Source organism: Apteryx mantelli, chromosome 30 (genome assembly GCF_036417845.1).
Source record: "Apteryx mantelli isolate bAptMan1 chromosome 30, bAptMan1.hap1, whole genome shotgun sequence".
Classification (NCBI taxonomy): domain Eukaryota; kingdom Metazoa; phylum Chordata; class Aves; order Apterygiformes; family Apterygidae; genus Apteryx; species Apteryx mantelli.
Window position 1 is genome coordinate 5,892,907 of NC_090007.1, and position 21,918 is coordinate 5,914,824.

The 21,918-nt window shown below is 56.4% G+C and overlaps 1 protein-coding gene across 1 annotated transcript in view; it reads left to right on the forward strand.

The window, feature by feature from the left end:
• Positions 1–14,441: 14,441 nt before the first annotated feature.
• The window catches only part of MUC16 (mucin 16, cell surface associated), a gene marked incomplete at its 5' end in the record, with an annotated part of 77,201 nt that continues 69,724 nt past the window's right edge, over positions 14,442–21,918 (forward strand). Inside the window, one exon of the mRNA XM_067313093.1 lies at positions 14,442–14,501. Coding sequence (XP_067169194.1) covers positions 14,442–14,501 — 60 coding nt within the window. The remainder of the gene's footprint in view (positions 14,502–21,918) is intronic.

Here is a 21,918-nt window from a genome sequence, read left to right on the forward strand (position 1 = left end):
TTTATTAGTATCTGAGTGCCAGAAATCATACAGACCTAAAAGAGGAGAATTAAAAAAACAGTGTGCTAAAAAGAAGTACATTCATTGGCAGAGCTGGGAAGGGAGAATTGCTGTCAAATAGATAAAGCAATGCAGCAGATTATGAAGGAGTATGTCCTAAAGCTACAGCATACATTGACTCCTTGATAACACTAGTAGTAGCTGAACCTGAGTTTGAAACAAAAAATGCTCAAGAATATTTGGGTTGCTGGAAAAATTGCTCTTGTAACCAGTAAATAAGAAAAAATACAACTAAAGAAATCTTTTTTGTACTGAGGTGGGCCACACAAACTGTCTCTATCAAGTCTCAAGAGTGTGGCATTCTATCCATCAAAATAGTGCAAAGGAAATAATTGAAGAAGTTATATATTGAATAAACTTGCTAGTTAACATATTCTTCAACCATGACAGCTGTCTCCCCGACTTCCACTTCTTCCTCTACTGCAACAAGAGTTTCCCAGGGGACAAGCACAGCTCCCGTGACTAAAAGTCAAGTCCCAAAAACTAGTAGAGGAATCGACCCCACACAGGCAGAGGAATTGACAATGTCCACTCAGACAACACCTGTGCCAGGTAGCATGTCCAGTAAGGGCTCAACAAGCAGAGCTTTTGAGACAACGACTCGCACCACAGAGTCTATGGCTATTACCACTACTTCCCAAACAACGACCACTGCGTCCCAGGCTCCCAGTTCTTCCTCTACTGCAGCAACTGCCCAGGGGACGAGTACAGGTCCCCAAACTACGACTGCAGTCCAACCAACTAGCAGAGGAATCAGCTCCAGCCAGGCAAAGATATCGACAACGTCCAAACAGACAACGCTCGTGCCAACTAGCATGTCCAGTGAGGGGTCAACAAGCAGAGGTGCTGAGACAAGCACCCCCATCACAAAGTCCACGCCTACGACCACTGCTTCCCAAGCCACGACTGGTGCCTCCACAGCTCCCAGTTCTTCCGCTACTCCCTCCACAGCTGCCCATGCGATGAGCACAGGTGCTCCGTCTACCACTTCCATCCCATTGACAACCCTTAGACTCTCCTCCACCCAGGCAGAGGCATCGACAATGTCCACTGAGACAACGCTCGTGCCAACTAGCATGTCCAGTGAGGGGTCAACAAGCAGAGGTGCTGAGACAAGCACTCCCATCTCGGAGTCCACGCCTACTACCACTGCTTCCCAAGCCACGACTGGTGCCTCCACAGCTCCCAGTTCTTCCGCTACTGCAACAAGAGCTCCCCGCGGGATGAGCACAGCTCCCCCAACTACTACTGAAGTCCCACCAACGAGTACAGCAATCTCCTCCTCGCAGGCAGAGGCATCGACAATGTCCACTGAGACAACGCTCGTGCCAACTAGCATGTCCAGTGAGGGGTCAACAAGCAGAGGTGTTGAGACAAGCACTCCCATCTCGGAGTCCACGCCTACTACGACTGCTTCCCAAGCCACGACTGGTGCCTCCACAGCTCCCAGTTCTTCCCTTACTGCAACAAGAGATCCCCGCGGGATGAGCACAGCTCCCCCAACTACTGCTGAAGTCCCGCCAACGAGTACAGCAATCTCTTCCTCGCAGGCAGAAGCATCGACAAAGTTCACTCAGACAACGCTCGTGCCAACTAGCATGTCCAGTGAGGGGTCAACAAGCAGAGGTGCTGAGACAAGCACTCCCATCTCGGAGTCCACGCCTACTACCACTGCTTCCCAAGCCACGACTGGTGCCTCCACAGCTCCCAGTTCTTCCGCTACTCCCTCCACAGCTGCCCAGGGGATGAGCACAGGTGCTCCGTCTACCACTTCCATCCCATTGACAACCCTTAGACTCTCCTCCACCCAGGCAGAGGCATCGACAATGTCCAGTGAGACAACGCTCGTGCCAACTAGCATGTCCAGTGAGGGGTCAACAAGCAGAGGTGCTGAGACAAGCACTCCCATCTCGGAGTCCACGCCTACTACCACTGCTTCCCAAGCCACGACTGGTGCCTCCACAGCTCCCAGTTCTTCCGCTACTCCCTCCACAGCTGCCCATGGGATGAGCACAGGTGCTCCGTCTACCACTTCCATCCCATTGACAACCCTTAGACTCTCCTCCTCGCAGGCAGAGGCATCGACAATGTCCACTGAGACAACGCTCGTGCCAACTAGCATGTCCAGTGAGGGGTCAACAAGCAGAGGTGCTGAGACAAGCACTCCCATCTCGGAGTCCACGCCTACTACGACTGCTTCCCAAGCCACGACTGGTGCCTCCACAGCTCCCAGTTCTTCCGCTACTGCAACAAGAGCTCCCCGCGGGATGAGCACAGCTCCCCCAACTACTGCTGAAGTCCCACCAACGAGTACAGCAATCTCTTCCTCGCAGCCAGAAGCATCGACAAAGTTCACTCAGGCAACGCTCGTGCCAACTAGCATGTCCAGTGAGGGGTCAACAAGCAGAGGTGCTGAGACAAGCATTCCCATCACAAAGTCCACGCCTACTACGACTGCTTCCCAAGCCACGACTGGTGCCTCCACAGCTCCCAGTTCTTCCCCTACTGCAACAAGAGCTCCCCGTGGGATGAGCACAGGTGCTCCGTCTACCACTTCCATCCCATTGACAACCCTTAGACTCTCCTCCACCCAGGCAGAGGCATCGACAATGTCCACTGAGACAACGCTCGTGCCAGCTAGCATGTCCAGTGAGGGGTCAACAAGCAGAGGTGTTGAGACAAGCACTCCCATCACAGAGTCCATGGCTATTACCACGGTTTCTGAAACCACGACCGCTTCGTCCCCGGCTCCCAATTCTTCCTCTACTGCCACAACAGCTTCCTGGGGGACAAGCTCAAGTCTCCCACCTACTACTGCAGTCCCACCGACGAGTAGAAGAATCTCCTCCACCCAGGCAGAGGCATCCACAATGTCCACTGAGACAACGCTCGTGCCAACTAGCATGTCCAGTGAGGGGTCAACAAGCAGAGGTGCTGAGACAAGCACTCCCATCTCGGAGTCCACGCCTACTACCACTGCTTCCCAAGCCACGACTGGTGCCTCCACAGCTCCCAGTTCTTCTGCTACTCCCTCCACAGCTGCCCAGGGGATGAACACAGGTGCTCCGTCTACCACTTCCATCCTATTGACAACCCGTAGATTCTCCTCCACCCAGGCAGAGGCATCGACAATGTCCACTGAGACAATGCTCGTGCCAGCTAGCGTGTCCAGTGAGGGGTCAACAAGCAGAGGTGTTGAGACAAGCACTCCCATCACAGAGTCCATGGCTATTACCACTGTTTCTGAAACCACGACCGCTTCGTCCCCGGCTCCCAATTCTTCCTCTACTGCCACAACAGCTTCCCGGGGGACAAGCTCAAGTCTCCCACCTACTACTGCAGTCCCACTGACGAGTACAGCAATCTCCTCCTCGCAGGCAGAGGCATCGACAATGTCCACTGAGACAACGCTCGTGCCAACTAGCATGTCCAGTGAGGGGTCAACAAGCAGAGGTGCTGAGACAAGCATTCCCATCACAAAGTCCACGCCTACTACGACTGCTTCCCAAGCCACGACTGGTGCCTCCACAGCTCCCAGTTCTTCCGCTACTCCCTCCACAGCTGCCCAGGGGATGAGCACAGGTGCTCCGTCTACCACTTCCTTCCGACTGACAACCCTTAGACTCTCCTCCACCCAGGCAGAGGCATCGACAATGTCCACTGAGACAATGCTCGTGCCAGCTAGCGTGTCCAGTGAGGGGTCAACAAGCAGAGGTGTTGAGACAAGCACTCCCATCACAGAGTCCATGGCTATTACCACTGTTTCTGAAACCACGACCGCTTCGTCCCCGGCTCCCAATTCTTCCTCTACTGCCACAACAGCTTCCCGGGGGACAAGCTCAAGTCTCCCACCTACTACTGCAGTCCCACCGACGAGTAGAAGAATCTCCTCCTCGCAGGCAGAGGCATCGACAATGTCCACTGAGACAACGCTCGTGCCAACTAGCATGTCCAGTGAGGGGTCAACAAGCAGAGGTGCTGAGACAAGCACTCCCATCTCGGAGTCCACGCCTACTACGACTGCTTCCCAAGCCACGACTGGTGCCTCCACAGCTCCCAGTTCTTCCCCTACTGCAACAAGAGCTCCCCGCGGGATGAGCACAGCTCCCCCAACTACTGCTGAAGTCCCACCAACGAGTACAGCAATCTCTTCCTCGCAGGCAGAAGCATCGACAAAGTTCACTCAGGCAACGCTCGTGCCAACTAGCATGTCCAGTGAGGGGTCAACAAGCAGAGGTGCTGAGACAAGCACTCCCATCTCGGAGTCCACGCCTACTACCACTGCTTCCCAAGCCACGACTGGTGCCTCCACAGCTCCCAGTTCTTCCGCTACTGCAACAAGAGCTGCCCATGGGATGAGCACAGGTGCTCCGTCTACCACTTCCATCCCATTGACAACCCTTAGACTCTCCTCCACCCGGGCAGAAGCATCAACAATGTCCACTGAGACAACGCTCGTGCCAACTAGCATGTCCAGTGAGGGGTCAACAAGCAGAGGTGCTGAGACAAGCATTCCCATCACAAAGTCCACGCCTACTACGACTGCTTCCCAAGCCACGACTGGTGCCTCCACAGCTCCCAGTTCTTCCGCTACTCCATCCACAGCTGCCCAGGGGATGAGCACAGGTGCTCCGTCTACCACTTCCATCCCATTGACAACCCTTAGACTCTCCTCCACCCAGGCAGAGGCATCGACAATGTCCACTGAGACAACGCTCGTGCCAACTAGCATGTCCAGTGAGGGGTCAACAAGCAGAGGTGTTGAGACAAGCACTCCCATCACAGAGTCCATGGCTATTACCACTGTTTCTGAAACCACGACCGCTTCGTCCCCGGCTCCCAATTCTTCCTCTACTGCCACAACAGCTTCCCGGGGGACAAGCTCAAGTCTCCCACCTACTACTGCAGTCCCACCGACGAGTACAGCAATCTCCTCCTCGCAGGCAGAGGCATCGACAATGTCCACTGAGACAACGCTCGTGCCAACTAGCATGTCCAGTGAGGGGTCAACAAGCAGAGGTGCTGAGACAAGCATTCCCATCACAAAGTCCACGCCTACTACGACTGCTTCCCAAGCCACGACTGGTGCCTCCACAGCTCCCAGTTCTTCCGCTGCTGCAACAAGAGCTGCCCATGGGATGAGCACAGGTGCTCCGTCTACCACTTCCATCCCATTGACAACCCTTAGACTCTCCTCCACCCAGGCAGAGGCATCGACAATGTCCACTGAGACAACGCTCGTGCCAACTAGCATGTCCAGTGAGGGGTCAACAAGCAGAGGTGCTGAGACAAGCACTCCCATCTCGGAGTCCACGCCTACTACCACTGCTTCCCAAGCCACGACTGGTGCCTCCACAGCTCCCAGTTCTTCCGCTACTGCAACAAGAGCTCCCCGCGGGATGAGCACAGCTCCCGCAACTACTGCTGAAGTCCCACCAACGAGTACAGCAATCTCCTCCTCGAAGGCAGAGGCATCGACAATGTCCACTGAGACAACGCTCATGCCAACTAGCATGTCCAGTGAGGGGTCAACAAGCAGAGGTGCTGAGACAAGCACTCCCATCTCGGAGTCCACGCCTACTACGACTGCTTCCCAAGCCACGACTGGTGCCACCACAGCTCCCAGTTCTTCCGCTAGTCCCTCCACAGCTGCCCATGGGATGAGCACAGGTGCTCCGTCTACCACTTCCTTCCCACTGACAACCCTTAGACTCTCCTCCACCCAGGCAGAGGCATCGACAATGTCCACTGAGACAATGCTCGTGCCAGCTAGCGTGTCCAGTGAGGGGTCAACAAGCAGAGGTGTTGAGACAAGCACTCCCATCTCGGAGTCCACGCCTACTACCACTGCTTCCCAAGCCACGACTGGTGCCTCCACAGCTCCCAGTTCTTCTGCTACTCCCTCCACAGCTGCCCATGGGATGAGCACAGGTGCTCCGTCTACCACTTCCATCCTATTGACAACCCGTAGACTCTCCTCCACCCAGGCAGAGGCATCGACAATGTCCACTGAGACAATGCTCGTGCCAGCTAGCGTGTCCAGTGAGGGGTCAACAAGCAGAGGTGTTGAGACAAGCACTCCCATCACAGAGTCCATGGCTATTACCACTGTTTCTGAAACCACGACCGCTTCGTCCCCGGCTCCCAGTTCTTCCCTTACTGCAACAAGAGATCCCCGCGGGATGAGCACAGCTCCCCCAACTACTGCTGAAGTCCCACCAACGAGTACAGCAATCTCCTCCTCGCAGGCAGAGGCATCGACAATGTCCACTGAGACAACGCTCGTGCCAACTAGCATGTCCAGTGAGGGGTCAACAAGCAGAGGTGCTGAGACAAGCATTCCCATCACAAAGTCCACGCCTACTACGACTGCTTCCCAAGCCACGACTGGTGCCTCCACAGCTCCCAGTTCTTCCGCTACTCCCTCCACAGCTGCCCATGCGATGAGCACAGGTGCTCCGTCTACCACTTCCATCCCATTGACAACCCTTAGACTCTCCTCCACCCAGGCAGAGGCATCGACAATGTCCACTGAGACAACGCTCGTGCCAACTAGCATGTCCAGTGAGGGGTCAACAAGCAGAGGTGCTGAGACAAGCACTCCCATCACAAAGTCCAGGCCTACTACCACTGCTTCCCAAGCCACGACTGGTGCCTCCACAGCTCCCAGTTCTTCCCCTACTGCAACAAGAGCTCCCCGCGGGATGAGCACAGCTCCCCCAACTACTGCTGAAGTCCCACCAACGAGTACAGCAATCTCCTCCTCGCAGGCAGAGGCATCGACAATGTCCACTGAGACAACGCTCGTGCCAACTAGCATGTCCAGTGAGGGGTCAACAAGCAGAGGTGCTGAGACAAGCATTCCCATCACAAAGTCCACACCTACTACCACTGCTTCCCAAGCCACGACTGGTGCCTCCACAGCTCCCAGTTCTTCCCCTACTGCAACAAGAGCTCCCCGCGGGATGAGCACAGCTCCCCCAACTACTGCTGAAGTCCCACCAACGAGTACAGCAATCTCCTCCTCGAAGGCAGAGGCATCGACAATGTCCACTGAGACAACGCTCATGCCAACTAGCATGTCCAGTGAGGGGTCAACAAGCAGAGGTGCTGAGACAAGCACTCCCATCTCGGAGTCCACGCCTACTACGACTGCTTCCCAAGCCACGACTGGTGCCACCACAGCTCCCAGTTCTTCCGCTAGTCCCTCCACAGCTGCCCATGGGATGAGCACAGGTGCTCCGTCTACCACTTCCTTCCCACTGACAACCCTTAGACTCTCCTCCACCCAGGCAGAGGCATCGACAATGTCCACTGAGACAATGCTCGTGCCAGCTAGCGTGTCCAGTGAGGGGTCAACAAGCAGAGGTGTTGAGACAAGCACTCCCATCACAGAGTCCATGGCTATTACCACTGTTTCTGAAACCACGACCGCTTCGTCCCCGGCTCCCAATTCTTCCTCTACTGCCACAACAGCTTCCCGGGGGACAAGCTCAAGTCTCCCACCTACTACTGCAGTCCCACTGACGAGTAGAAGAATCTCCTCCACCCAGGCAGAGGCATCGACAATGTCCACTGAGACAACGCTCGTGCCAACTAGCATGTCCAGTGAGGGGTCAACAAGCAGAGGTGCTGAGACAAGCACTCCCATCTCGGAGTCCACGCCTACTACCACTGCTTCCCAAGCCACGACTGGTGCCTCCACAGCTCCCAGTTCTTCCGCTACTGCAACAAGAGCTCCCCGCGGGATGAGCACAGCTCCCCCAACTACTGCTGAAGTCCCACCAAAGAGTACAGCAATCTCCTCCTCGAAGGCAGAGGCATCGACAATGTCCACTGAGACAACGCTCGTGCCAACTAGCATGTCCAGTGAGGGGTCAACAAGCAGAGGTGCTGAGACAAGCATTCCCATCACAAAGTCTACGCCTACTACGACTGCTTCCCAAGCCACGACTGGTGCCTCCACAGCTCCCAGTTTTTCCGCTACTCCCTCCACAGCTGCCCATGGGATGAGCATAGGCGCTCCGTCTACCACTTCCTTCCCACTGACAACCCTTAGACTCTCCTCCACCCAGGCAGAGGCATCGACAATGTCCACTGAGACAATGCTCGTGCCAGCTAGCGTGTCCAGTGAGGGGTCAACAAGCAGAGGTGTTGAGACAAGCACTCCCATCTCGGAGTCCACGCCTACTACCACTGCTTCCCAAGCCACGACTGGTGCCTCCACAGCTCCCAGTTCTTCTGCTACTCCCTCCACAGCTGCCCATGGGATGAGCACAGGTGCTCCGTCTACCACTTCCATCCTATTGACAACCCGTAGACTCTCCTCCACCCAGGCAGAGGCATCGACAATGTCCACTGAGACAATGCTCGTGCCAGCTAGCGTGTCCAGTGAGGGGTCAACAAGCAGAGGTGTTGAGACAAGCACTCCCATCACAGAGTCCATGGCTATTACCACTGTTTCTGAAACCACGACCGCTTCGTCCCCGGCTCCCAGTTCTTCCCTTACTGCAACAAGAGATCCCCGCGGGATGAGCACAGCTCCCCCAACTACTGCTGAAGTCCCACCAACGAGTACAGCAATCTCCTCCTCGCAGGCAGAGGCATCGACAATGTCCACTGAGACAACGCTCGTGCCAACTAGCATGTCCAGTGAGGGGTCAACAAGCAGAGGTGCTGAGACAAGCATTCCCATCACAAAGTCCACGCCTACTACGACTGCTTCCCAAGCCACGACTGGTGCCTCCACAGCTCCCAGTTCTTCCGCTACTCCCTCCACAGCTGCCCATGGGATGAGCACAGGTGCTCCGTCTACCACTTCCATCCCATTGACAACCCTTAGACTCTCCTCCACCCAGGCAGAGGCATCGACAATGTCCACTGAGACAACGCTCGTGCCAACTAGCATGTCCAGTGAGGGGTCAACAAGCAGAGGTGCTGAGACAAGCACTCCCATCACAAAGTCCAGGCCTACTACCACTGCTTCCCAAGCCACGACTGGTGCCTCCACAGCTCCCAGTTCTTCCCCTACTGCAACAAGAGCTCCCCGCGGGATGAGCACAGCTCCCCCAACTACTGCTGAAGTCCCACCAACGAGTACAGCAATCTCCTCCTCGCAGGCAGAGGCATCGACAATGTCCACTGAGACAACGCTCGTGCCAACTAGCATGTCCAGTGAGGGGTCAACAAGCAGAGGTGCTGAGACAAGCACTCCCATCTCGGAGTCCACGCCTACTACGACTGCTTCCCAAGCCACGACTGGTGCCTCCACAGCTCCCAGTTCTTCTGCTACTCCCTCCACAGCTGCCCATGGGATGAGCACAGGTGTTCCGTCTACCACTTCCATCCTATTGACAACCCGTAGACTCTCCTCCACCCAGGCAGAGGCATCGACAATGTCCACTGAGACAATGCTCGTGCCAGCTAGCGTGTCCAGTGAGGGGTCAACAAGCAGAGGTGTTGAGACAAGCACTCCCATCACAGAGTCCATGGCTATTACCACTGTTTCTGAAACCACGACCGCTTCGTCCCCGGCTCCCAATTCTTCCTCTACTGCCACAACAGCTTCCCGGGGGACAAGCTCAAGTCTCCCACCTACTACTGCAGTCCCACCGACGAGTAGAAGAATCTCCTCCTCGCAGGCAGAGGCATCGACAATGTCCACTGAGACAACGCTCGTGCCAACTAGCATGTCCAGTGAGGGGTCAACAAGCAGAGGTGCTGAGACAAGCACTCCCATCTCGGAGTCCACGCCTACTACGACTGCTTCCCAAGCCACGACTGGTGCCTCCACAGCTCCCAGTTCTTCCGCTACTGCAACAAGAGCTCCCCGCGGGATGAGCACAGCTCCCCCAACTACTGCTGAAGTCCCACCAACGAGTACAGCAATCTCCTCCTCGCAGGCAGAGGCATCGACAATGTCCACTGAGACAACGCTCGTGCCAACTAGCATGTCCAGTGAGGGGTCAACAAGCAGAGGTGCTGAGACAAGCATTCCCATCACAAAGTCCACGCCTACTACGACTGCTTCCCAAGCCACGACTGGTGCCTCCACAGCTCCCAGTTCTTCCCCTACTGCAACAAGAGCTCCCCGCGGGATGAGCACAGCTCCCCCAACTACTGCTGAAGTCCCACCGACGAGTACAGCAATCTCCTCCTCGCAGGCAGAGGCATCGACAATGTCCACTGAGACAACGCTCGTGCCAACTAGCATGTCCAGTGAGGGGTCAACAAGCAGAGGTGCTGAGACAAGCACTCCCATCTCGGAGTCCACGCCTACTACGACTGCTTCCCAAGCCACGACTGGTGCCTCCACAGCTCCCAGTTCTTCCGCTACTGCAACAAGAGCTGCCCATGGGATGAGCACAGGTGCTCCGTCTACCACTTCCATCCCATTGACAACCCTTAGACTCTCCTCCACCCAGGCAGAGCCATCGACAATGTCCACTGAGACAATGCTCGTGCCAACTAGCATGTCCAGTGAGGGGTCAACAAGCAGAGGTGCTGAGACAAGCATTCCCATCACAAAGTCCACGCCTACTACGACTGCTTCCCAAGCCACGACTGGTGCCTCCACAGCTCCCAGTTCTTCCGCTACTGCAACAAGAGCTCCCCGTGGGATGAGCACAGGTGCTCCGTCTACCACTTCCTTCCCACTGACAACCCTTAGACTCTCCTCCACCCAGGCAGAGGCATCGACAATGTCCACTGAGACAATGCTCGTGCCAGCTAGCGTGTCCAGTGAGGGGTCAACAAGCAGAGGTGTTGAGACAAGCACTCCCATCACAGAGTCCATGGCTATTACCACTGTTTCTGAAACCACGACCGCTTCGTCCCCGGCTCCCAATTCTTCCTCTACTGCCACAACAGCTTCCCGGGGGACAAGCTCAAGTCTCCCACCTACTACTGCAGTCCCACTGACGAGTAGAAGAATCTCCTCCACCCAGGCAGAGGCATCGACAATGTCCACTGAGACAACGCTCGTGCCAACTAGCATGTCCAGTGAGGGATCAACAAGCAGAGGTGCTGAGACAAGCATTCCCATCACAAAGTCCACGCCTACTACGACTGCTTCCCAAGCCACGACTGGTGCCTCCACAGCTCCCAGTTCTTCCGCTACTGCAACAAGAGCTCCCCGCGGCATGAGCACCGGTGCTCCGTCTACCACTTCCATCCCATTGACAACCCTTATACTCTCCTCCACCCAGGCAGAGACATCGACAATGTCCACTGAGACAACGCTCGTGCCAACTAGCATGTCCAGTGAGGGGTCAACAAGCAGAGGTGCTGAGACAAGCAATCCCATCACAAAGTCCAGGCCTACTACCACTGCTTCCCAAGCCACGACTGGTGCCTCCACAGCTCCCAGTTCTTCCCCTACTGCAACAAGAGCTCCCCGCGGGATGAGCACAGCTCCCCCAACTACTGCTGAAGTCCCACCAACGAGTACAGCAATCTCCTCCTCGAAGGCAGAGGCATCGACAATGTCCACTGAGACAATGCTCGTGCCAGCTAGCGTGTCCAGTGAGGGGTCAACAAGCAGAGGTGTTGAGACAAGCACTCCCATCACAGAGTCCATGGCTATTACCACTGTTTCTGAAACCACGACCGCTTCGTCCCCGGCTCCCAATTCTTCCTCTACTGCCACAACAGCTTCCTGGGGGACAAGCTCAAGTCTCCCACCTACTACTGCAGTCCCACCGACGAGTAGAAGAATCTCCTCCACCCAGGCAGAGGCATCGACAATGTCCACTGAGACAACGCTCGTGCCAACTAGCATGTCCAGTGAGGGGTCAACAAGCAGAGGTGCTGAGACAAGCACTCCCATCTCGGAGTCCACGCCTACTACGACTGCTTCCCAAGCCACGACTGGTGCCTCCACAGCTCCCAGTTCTTCCGCTACTGCAACAAGAGCTCCCCGCGGGATGAGCACAGCTCCCCCAACTACTGCTGAAGTCCCGCCAACGAGTACAGCAATCTCTTCCTCGCAGGCAGAAGCATCGACAAAGTTCACTCAGACAACGCTCGTGCCAACTAGCATGTCCAGTGAGGGGTCAACAAGCAGAGGTGTTGAGACAAGCACTCCCATCTCGGAGTCCACGCCTACTACCACTGCTTCCCAAGCCACGACTGGTGCCTCCACAGCTCCCAGTTCTTCGGCTACTGCAACAAGAGCTCCCCGCGGCATGAGCACAGGTGCTCCGTCTACCACTTCCATCCCATTGACAACCCTTAGACTCTCCTCCACCCAGGCAGAGACATCGACAATGTCCACTGAGACAACGCTCGTGCCAACTAGCATGTCCAGTGAGGGGTCAACAAGCAGAGGTGCTGAGACAAGCATTCCCATCACAAAGTCCACACCTACTACCACTGCTTCCCAAGCCACGACTGGTGCCTCCACAGCTCCCAGTTCTTCCCCTACTGCAACAAGAGCTCCCCGTGGGATGAGCACAGCTCCCCCAGCTACTGCTGAAGTCCCACCAACGAGTACAGCAATCTCCTCCTCGAAGGCAGAGGCATCGACAATGTCCACTGAGACAACGCTCGTGCCAACTAGCATGTCCAGTGAGGGGTCAACAAGCAGAGGTGCTGAGACAAGCACTCCCATCTCGGAGTCCACGCCTACTACGACTGCTTCCCAAGCCACGACTGGTGCCTCCACAGCTCCCAGTTCTTCCGCTACTGCAACAAGAGCTCCCCGCGGGATGAGCACAGCTCCCCCAACTACTGCTGAAGTCCCACCAACGAGTACAGCAATCTCCTCCTCGCAGGCAGAGGCATCGACAATGTCCACTGAGACAACGCTCGTGCCAACTAGCATGTCCAGTGAGGGGTCAACAAGCAGAGGTGCTGAGACAAGCACTCCCATCTCGGAGTCCACGCCTACTACCACTGCTTCCCAAGCCACGACTGGTGCCTCCACAGCTCCCAGTTCTTCCGCTACTGCAACAAGAGCTCCCCGCGGGATGAGCACAGCTCCCCCAACTACTGCTGAAGTCCCACCAACGAGTACAGCAATCTCCTCCTCGAAGGCAGAGGCATCGACAATGTCCACTGAGACAACGCTCGTGCCAACTAGCATGTCCAGTGAGGGGTCAACAAGCAGAGGTGCTGAGACAAGCACTCCCATCTCGGAGTCCACGCCTACTACAACTGCTTCCCAAGCCACGACTGGTGCCTCCACAGCTCCCAGTTCTTCTGCTACTCCCTCCACAGCTGCCCATGGGATGAGCACAGGTGCTCCGTCTACCACTTCCATCCTATTGACAACCCGTAGACTCTCCTCCACCCAGGCAGAGGCATCGACAATGTCCACTGAGACAATGCTCGTGCCAGCTAGCGTGTCCAGTGAGGGGTCAACAAGCAGAGGTGTTGAGACAAGCACTCCCATCACAGAGTCCATGGCTATTACCACTGTTTCTGAAACCACGACCGCTTCGTCCCCGGCTCCCAATTCTTCCTCTACTGCCACAACAGCTTCCCGGGGGACAAGCTCAAGTCTCCCACCTACTACTGCAGTCCCACCGACGAGTAGAAGAATCTCCTCCTCGCAGGCAGAGGCATCGACAATGTCCACTGAGACAACGCTCGTGCCAACTAGCATGTCCAGTGAGGGGTCAACAAGCAGAGGTGCTGAGACAAGCATTCCCATCACAAAGTCCACGCCTACTACGACTGCTTCCCAAGCCACGACTGGTGCCTCCACAGCTCCCAGTTCTTCCGCTACTCCCTCCACAGCTGCCCATGGGATGAGCACAGGTGCTCCGTCTACCACTTCCATCCCATTGACAACCCTTAGACTCTCCTCCACCCAGGCAGAGGCATCGACAATGTCCACTGAGACAACGCTCGTGCCAACTAGCATGTCCAGTGAGGGGTCAACAAGCAGAGGTGCTGAGACAAGCAATCCCATCACAAAGTCCAGGCCTACTACCACTGCTTCCCAAGCCACGACTGGTGCCTCCACAGCTCCCAGTTCTTCCGCTACTGCAACAAGAGCTCCCCGCGGGATGAGCACAGCTCCCCCAACTACTGCTGAAGTCCCACCAACGAGTACAGCAATCTCCTCCTCGCAGGCAGAGGCATCGACAATGTCCACTGAGACAACGCTCGTGCCAACTAGCATGTCCAGTGAGGGGTCAACAAGCAGAGGTGCTGAGACAAGCACTCCCATCTCGGAGTCCACGCCTACTACCACTGCTTCCCAAGCCACGACTGGTGCCTCCACAGCTCCCAGTTCTTCCCCTACTGCAACAAGAGCTCCCCGCGGCATGAGCACAGGTGCTCCGTCTACCACTTCCATCCCATTGACAACCCTTAGACTCTCCTCCACCCAGGCAGAGGCATCGACAATGTCCACTGAGACAACGCTCGTGCCAACTAGCATGTCCAGTGAGGGGTCAACAAGCAGAGGTGCTGAGACAAGCAATCCCATCACAAAGTCCAGGCCTACTACCACTGCTTCCCAAGCCACGACTGGTGCCTCCACAGCTCCCAGTTCTTCCGCTACTGCAACAATAGCTCCCCGCGGGATGAGCACAGCTCCCCCAACTACTGCTGAAGTCCCACCAACGAGTACAGCAATCTCCTCCTCGAAGGCAGAGGCATCGACAATGTCCACTGAGACAACGCTCGTGCCAACTAGCATGTCCAGTGAGGGGTCAACAAGCAGAGGTGCTGAGACAAGCACTCCCATCTCGGAGTCCACGCCTACTACGACTGCTTCCCAAGCCACGACTGGTGCCACCACAGCTCCCAGTTCTTCCGCTAGTCCCTCCACAGCTGCCCATGGGATGAGCACAGGTGCTCCGTCTACCACTTCCTTCCCACTGACAACCCTTAGACTCTCCTCCACCCAGGCAGAGGCATCGACAATGTCCACTGAGACAATGCTCGTGCCAGCTAGCGTGTCCAGTGAGGGGTCAACAAGCAGAGGTGTTGAGACAAGCACTCCCATCACAGAGTCCATGGCTATTACCACTGTTTCTGAAACCACGACCGCTTTGTCCCCGGCTCCCAATTCTTCCTCTACTGCCACAACAGCTTCCCGGGGGACAAGCTCAAGTCTCCCACCTACTACTGCAGTCCCACTGACGAGTAGAAGAATCTCCTCCACCCAGGCAGAGGCATCGACAATGTCCACTGAGACAACGCTCGTGCCAACTAGCATGTCCAGTGAGGGGTCAACAAGCAGAGGTGCTGAGACAAGCACTCCCATCTCGGAGTCCACGCCTACTACCACTGCTTCCCAAGCCACGACTGGTGCCTCCACAGCTCCCAGTTCTTCCGCTAATGCAACAAGAGCTCCCCGCGGGATGAGCACAGCTCCCCCAACTACTGCTGAAGTCCCACCAAAGAGTACAGCAATCTCCTCCTCGCAGGCAGAGGCATCGACAATGTCCACTGAGACAACGCTCGTGCCAACTAGCATGTCCAGTGAGGGGTCAACAAGCAGAGGTGCTGAGACAAGCACTCCCATCTCGGAGTCCACGCCTACTACCACTGCTTCCCAAGCCACGACTGGTGCCTCCACAGCTCCCAGTTCTTCCCCTACTGCAACAAGAGCTCCCCGCGGGATGAGCACAGCTCCCCCAACTACTGCTGAAGTCCCACCAACGAGTACAGCAATCTCCTCCTCGCAGGCAGAGGCATCGACAATGTCCACTGAGACAACGCTCATGCCAACTAGCATGTCCAGTGAGGGGTCAACAAGCAGAGGTGCTGAGACAAGCATTCCCATCACAAAGTCCACGCCTACTACGACTGCTTCCCAAGCCACGACTGGTGCCTCCACAGCTCCCAGTTCTTCCGCTACTGCAACAAGAGCTGCCCATGGGATGAGCACAGGTGCTCCGTCTACCACTTCCATCCCATTGACAACCCTTAGACTCTCCTCCACCCAGGCAGAGGCATCGACAATGTCCACTGAGACAACGCTCGTGCCAACTAGCATGTCCAGTGAGGGGTCAACAAGCAGAGGTGCTGAGACAAGCACTCCCATCTCGGAGTCCACGCCTACTACCACTGCTTCCCAAGCCACGACTGGTGCCTCCACAGCTCCCAGTTCTTCCGCTACTGCAACAAGAGCTCCCCGCGGGATGAGCACAGCTCCCCCAACTACTGCTGAAGTCCCACCGACGAGTACAGCAATCTCCTCCTCGCAGGCAGAGGCATCGACAATGTCCACTGAGACAACGCTCGTGCCAACTAGCATGTCCAGTGAGGGGTCAACAAGCAGAGGTGCTGAGACAAGCACTCCCATCTCGGAGTCCACGCCTACTACCACTGCTTCCCAAGCCACGACTGGTGCCACCACAGCTCCCAGTTCTTCCGCTAGTCCCTCCACAGCTGCCCAGGGGATGAGCACAGGTGTTCCGTCTACCACTTCCATCCTATTGACAACCCGTAGACTCTCCTCCACCCAGGCAGAGGCATCGACAATGTCCACTGAGACAACGCTCGTGCCAGCTAGCGTGTCCAGTGAGGGGTCAACAAGCAGAGGTGTTGAGACAAGCACTCCCATCACAGAGTCCATGGCTATTACCACTGTTTCTGAAACCACGACCGCTTCGTCCCCGGCTCCCAATTCTTCCTCTACTGCCACAACAGCTTCCCGGGGGACAAGCACAAGTCTCCCACCTACTACTGCAGTCCCACTGACGAGTAGAAGAATCTCCTCCACCCAGGCAGAGGCATCCACAATGTCCACTGAGACAACGCTCGTGCCAACTAGCATGTCCAGTGAGGGATCAACAAGCAGAGGTGCTGAGACAAGCATTCCCATCACAAAGTCCACGCCTACTACCACTGCTTCCCAAGCCACGACTGGTGCCTCCACAGCTCCCAGTTCTTCCCCTACTGCAACAAGAGCTCCCCGCGGCATGAGCACAGGTGCTCCGTCTACCACTTCCATCCCATTGACAACCCTTAGACTCTCCTCCACCCAGGCAGAGGCATCGACAATGTCCACTGAGACAACGCTCGTGCCAACTAGCATGTCCAGTGAGGGGTCAACAAGCAGAGGTGCTGAGACAAGCAATCCCATCACAAAGTCCAGGCCTACTACCACTGCTTCCCAAGCCACGACTGGTGCCTCCACAGCTCCCAGTTCTTCCGCTACTGCAACAAGAGCTCCCCGCGGGATGAGCACAGCTCCCCCAACTACTGCTGAAGTCCCACCAACGAGTACAGCAATCTCCTCCTCGAAGGCAGAGGCATCGACAATGTCCACTGAGACAACGCTCGTGCCAGCTAGCATGTCCAGTGAGGGGTCAACAAGCAGAGGTGCTGAGACAAGCACTCCCATCTCGGAGTCCACGCCTACTACGACTGCTTCCCAAGCCACGACTGGTGCCACCACAGCTCCCAGTTCTTCCGCTAGTCCCTCCACAGCTGCCCATGGGATGAGCACAGGTGCTCCGTCTACCACTTCCTTCCCACTGACAACCCTTAGACTCTCCTCCACCCAGGCAGAGGCATCGACAATGTCCACTGAGACAATGCTCGTGCCAGCTAGCGTGTCCAGTGAGGGGTCAACAAGCAGAGGTGTTGAGACAAGCACTCCCATCACAGAGTCCATGGCTATTACCACTGTTTCTGAAACCACGACCGCTTCGTCCCCGGCTCCCAATTCTTCCTCTACTGCCACAACAGCTTCCCGGGGGACAAGCTCAAGTCTCCCACCTACTACTGCAGTCCCACCGACGAGTAGAAGAATCTCCTCCTCGCAGGCAGAGGCATCGACAATGTCCACTGAGACAACGCTCGTGCCAACTAGCATGTCCAGTGAGGGGTCAACAAGCAGAGGTGCTGAGACAAGCACTCCCATCTCGGAGTCCACGCCTACTACCACTGCTTCCCAAGCCACGACTGGTGCCTCCACAGCTCCCAGTTCTTCCGCTACTGCAACAAGAGCTCCCCGCGGGATGAGCACAGCTCCCCCAACTACTGCTGAAGTCCCACCAAAGAGTACAGCAATCTCCTCCTCGAAGGCAGAGGCATCGACAATGTCCACTGAGACAACGCTCGTGCCAACTAGCATGTCCAGTGAGGGGTCAACAAGCAGAGGTGCTGAGACAAGCACTCCCATCTCGGAGTCCACGCCTACTACCACTGCTTCCCAAGCCACGACTGGTGCCTCCACAGCTCCCAGTTCTTCCGCTACTGCAACAAGAGCTCCCCGCGGGATGAGCACAGCTCCCCCAACTACTGCTGAAGTCCCACCAACGAGTACAGCAATCTCCTCCTCGAAGGCAGAGGCATCGACAATGTCCACTGAGACAACGCTCGTGCCAACTAGCATGTCCAGTGAGGGGTCAACAAGCAGAGGTGCTGAGACAAGCATTCCCATCACAAAGTCCACGCCTACTACCACTGCTTCCCAAGCCACGACTGGTGCCTCCACAGCTCCCAGTTCTTCTGCTACTCCCTCCACAGCTGCCCATGGGATGAGCACAGGTGCTCCGTCTACCACTTCCTTCCCACTGACAACCCTTAGACTCTCCTCCACCCAGGCAGAGGCATCGACAATGTCCACTGAGACAATGCTCGTGCCAGCTAGCGTGTCCAGTGAGGGGTCAACAAGCAGAGGTGTTGAGACAAGCACTCCCATCACAGAGTCCATGGCTATTACCACTGTTTCTGAAACCACGACCGCTTCGTCCCCGGCTCCCAATTCTTCCTCTACTGCCACAACAGCTTCCCGGGGGACAAGCTCAAGTCTCCCACCTACTACTGCAGTCCCACCGACGAGTAGAAGAATCTCCTCCTCGCAGGCAGAGGCATCGACAATGTCCACTGAGACAACGCTCGTGCCAGCTAGCATGTCCAGTGAGGGGTCAACAAGCAGAGGTGCTGAGACAAGCACTCCCATCTCGGAGTCCACGCCTACTACGACTGCTTCCCAAGCCACGACTGGTGCCTCCACAGCTCCCAGTTCTTCCGCTACTCCCTCCACAGCTGCCCAGGGGATGAGCACAGGTGCTCCGTCTACCACTTCCATCCCATTGACAACCCTTAGACTCTCCTCCACCCAGGCAGAGGCATCAACAATGTCCACTGAGACAACGCTCGTGCCAACTAGCATGTCCAGTGAGGGGTCAACAAGCAGAGGTGTTGAGACAAGCACTCCCATCACAGAGTCCATGGCTATTACCACTGTTTCTGAAACCACGACCGCTTTGTCCCCGGCTCCCAATTCTTCCTCTACTGCCACAACAGCTTCCCGGGGGACAAGCTCAAGTCTCCCACCTACTACTGCAGTCCCACCGACGAGTAGAAGAATCTCCTCCACCCAGGCAGAGGCATCCACAATGTCCACTGAGACAACGCTCGTGCCAACTAGCATGTCCAGTGAGGGGTCAACAAGCAGAGGTGCTGAGACAAGCACTCCCATCTCGGAGTCCACGCCTACTACCACTGCTTCCCAAGCCACGACTGGTGCCTCCACAGCTCCCAGTTCTTCCGCTACTGCAACAAGAGCTCCCCGCGGGATGAGCACAGCTCCCCCAACTACTGCTGAAGTCCCACCAACGAGTACAGCAATCTCCTCCTCGAAGGCAGAGGCATCGACAATGTCCGCTGAGACAACGCTCGTGCCAACTAGCATGTCCAGTGAGGGGTCAACAAGCAGAGGTGCTGAGACAAGCACTCCCATCTCGGAGTCCACGCCTACTACGACTGCTTCCCAAGCCACGACTGGTGCCTCCACAGCTCCCAGTTCTTCTGCTACTCCCTCCACAGCTGCCCATGGGATGAGCACAGGTGCTCCGTCTACCACTTCCATCCTATTGACAACCCGTAGACTCTCCTCCACCCAGGCAGAGGCATCGACAATGTCCACTGAGACAATGCTCGTGCCAGCTAGCGTGTCCAGTGAGGGGTCAACAAGCAGAGGTGTTGAGACAAGCACTCCCATCACAGAGTCCATGGCTATTACCACTGTTTCTGAAACCACGACCGCTTCGTCCCCGGCTCCCAATTCTTCCTCTACTGCCACAACAGCTTCCCGGGGGACAAGCTCAAGTCTCCCACCTACTACTGCAGTCCCACCGACGAGTAGAAGAATCTCCTCCTCGCAGGCAGAGGCATCGACAATGTCCACTGAGACAACGCTCGTGCCAACTAGCATGTCCAGTGAGGGGTCAACAAGCAGAGGTGCTGAGACAAGCACTCCCATCTCGGAGTCCACGCCTACTACGACTGCTTCCCAAGCCACGACTGGTGCCTCCACAGCTCCCAGTTCTTCTGCTACTCCCTCCACAGCTGCCCATGGGATGAGCACAGGTGCTCCGTCTACCACTTCCATCCTATTGACAACCCGTAGACTCTCCTCCACCCAGGCAGAGGCATCGACAATGTCCACTGAGACAATGCTCGTGCCAGCTAGCGTGTCCAGTGAGGGGTCAACAAGCAGAGGTGTTGAGACAAGCACTCCCATCACAGAGTCCATGGCTATTACCACTGTTTCTGAAACCACGACCGCTTCGTCCCCGGCTCCCAATTTTTCCTCTACTGCCACAACAGCTTCCCGGGGGACAAGCTCAAGTCTCCCACCTACTACTGCAGTCCCACCGACGAGTAGAAGAATCTCCTCCTCGCAGGCAGAGGCATCGACAATGTCCACTGAGACAACGCTCGTGCCAACTAGCATGTCCAGTGAGGGGTCAACAAGCAGAGGTGCTGAGACAAGCACTCCCATCTCGGAGTCCACGCCTACTACCACTGCTTCCCAAGCCACGACTGGTGCCTCCACAGCTCCCAGTTCTTCCCCTACTGCAACAAGAGCTCCCCGCGGGATGAGCACAGCTCCCCCAACTACTGCTGAAGTCCCACCGACGAGTACAGCAATCTCCTCCTCGAAGGCAGAGGCATCGACAATGTCCACTGAGACAACGCTCGTGCCAACTAGCATGTCCAGTGAGGGGTCAACAAGCAGAGGTGCTGAGACAAGCACTCCCATCTCGGAGTCCACGCCTACTACGACTGCTTCCCAAGCCACGACTGGTGCCTCCACAGCTCCCAGTTCTTCCCCTACTGCAACAAGAGCTCCCCGCGGCATGAGCACAGGTGCTCCGTCTACCACTTCCATCCTATTGACAACCCTTAGACTCTCCTCCACCCAGGCAGAGGCATCGACAATGTCCACTGAGACAATGCTCGTGCCAGCTAGCGTGTCCAGTGAGGGGTCAACAAGCAGAGGTGTTGAGACAAGCACTCCCATCACAGAGTCCATGGCTATTACCACTGTTTCTGAAACCACGACCGCTTCGTCCCCGGCTCCCAATTCTTCCTCTACTGCCACAACAGCTTCCCGGGGGACAAGCTCAAGTCTCCCACCTACTACTGCAGTCCCACCGACGAGTAGAAGAATCTCCTCCTCGCAGGCAGAGGCATCGACAATGTCCACTGAGACAACGCTCGTGCCAGCTAGCATGTCCAGTGAGGGGTCAACAAGCAGAGGTGCTGAGACAAGCACTCCCATCTCGGAGTCCACGCCTACTACGACTGCTTCCCAAGCCACGACTGGTGCCTCCACAGCTCCCAGTTCTTCCGCTACTCCCTCCACAGCTGCCCAGGGGATGAGCACAGGTGCTCCGTCTACCACTTCCATCCCATTGACAACCCTTAGACTCTCCTCCACCCAGGCAGAGGCATCGACAATGTCCACTGAGACAACGCTCGTGCCAACTAGCATGTCCAGTGAGGGGTCAACAAGCAGAGGTGCTGAGACAAGCACTCCCATCTCGGAGTCCACGCCTACTACGACTGCTTCCCAAGCCACGACTGGTGCCTCCACAGCTCCCAGTTCTTCCCCTACTGCAACAAGAGCTCCCCGCGGGATGAGCACAGCTCCCC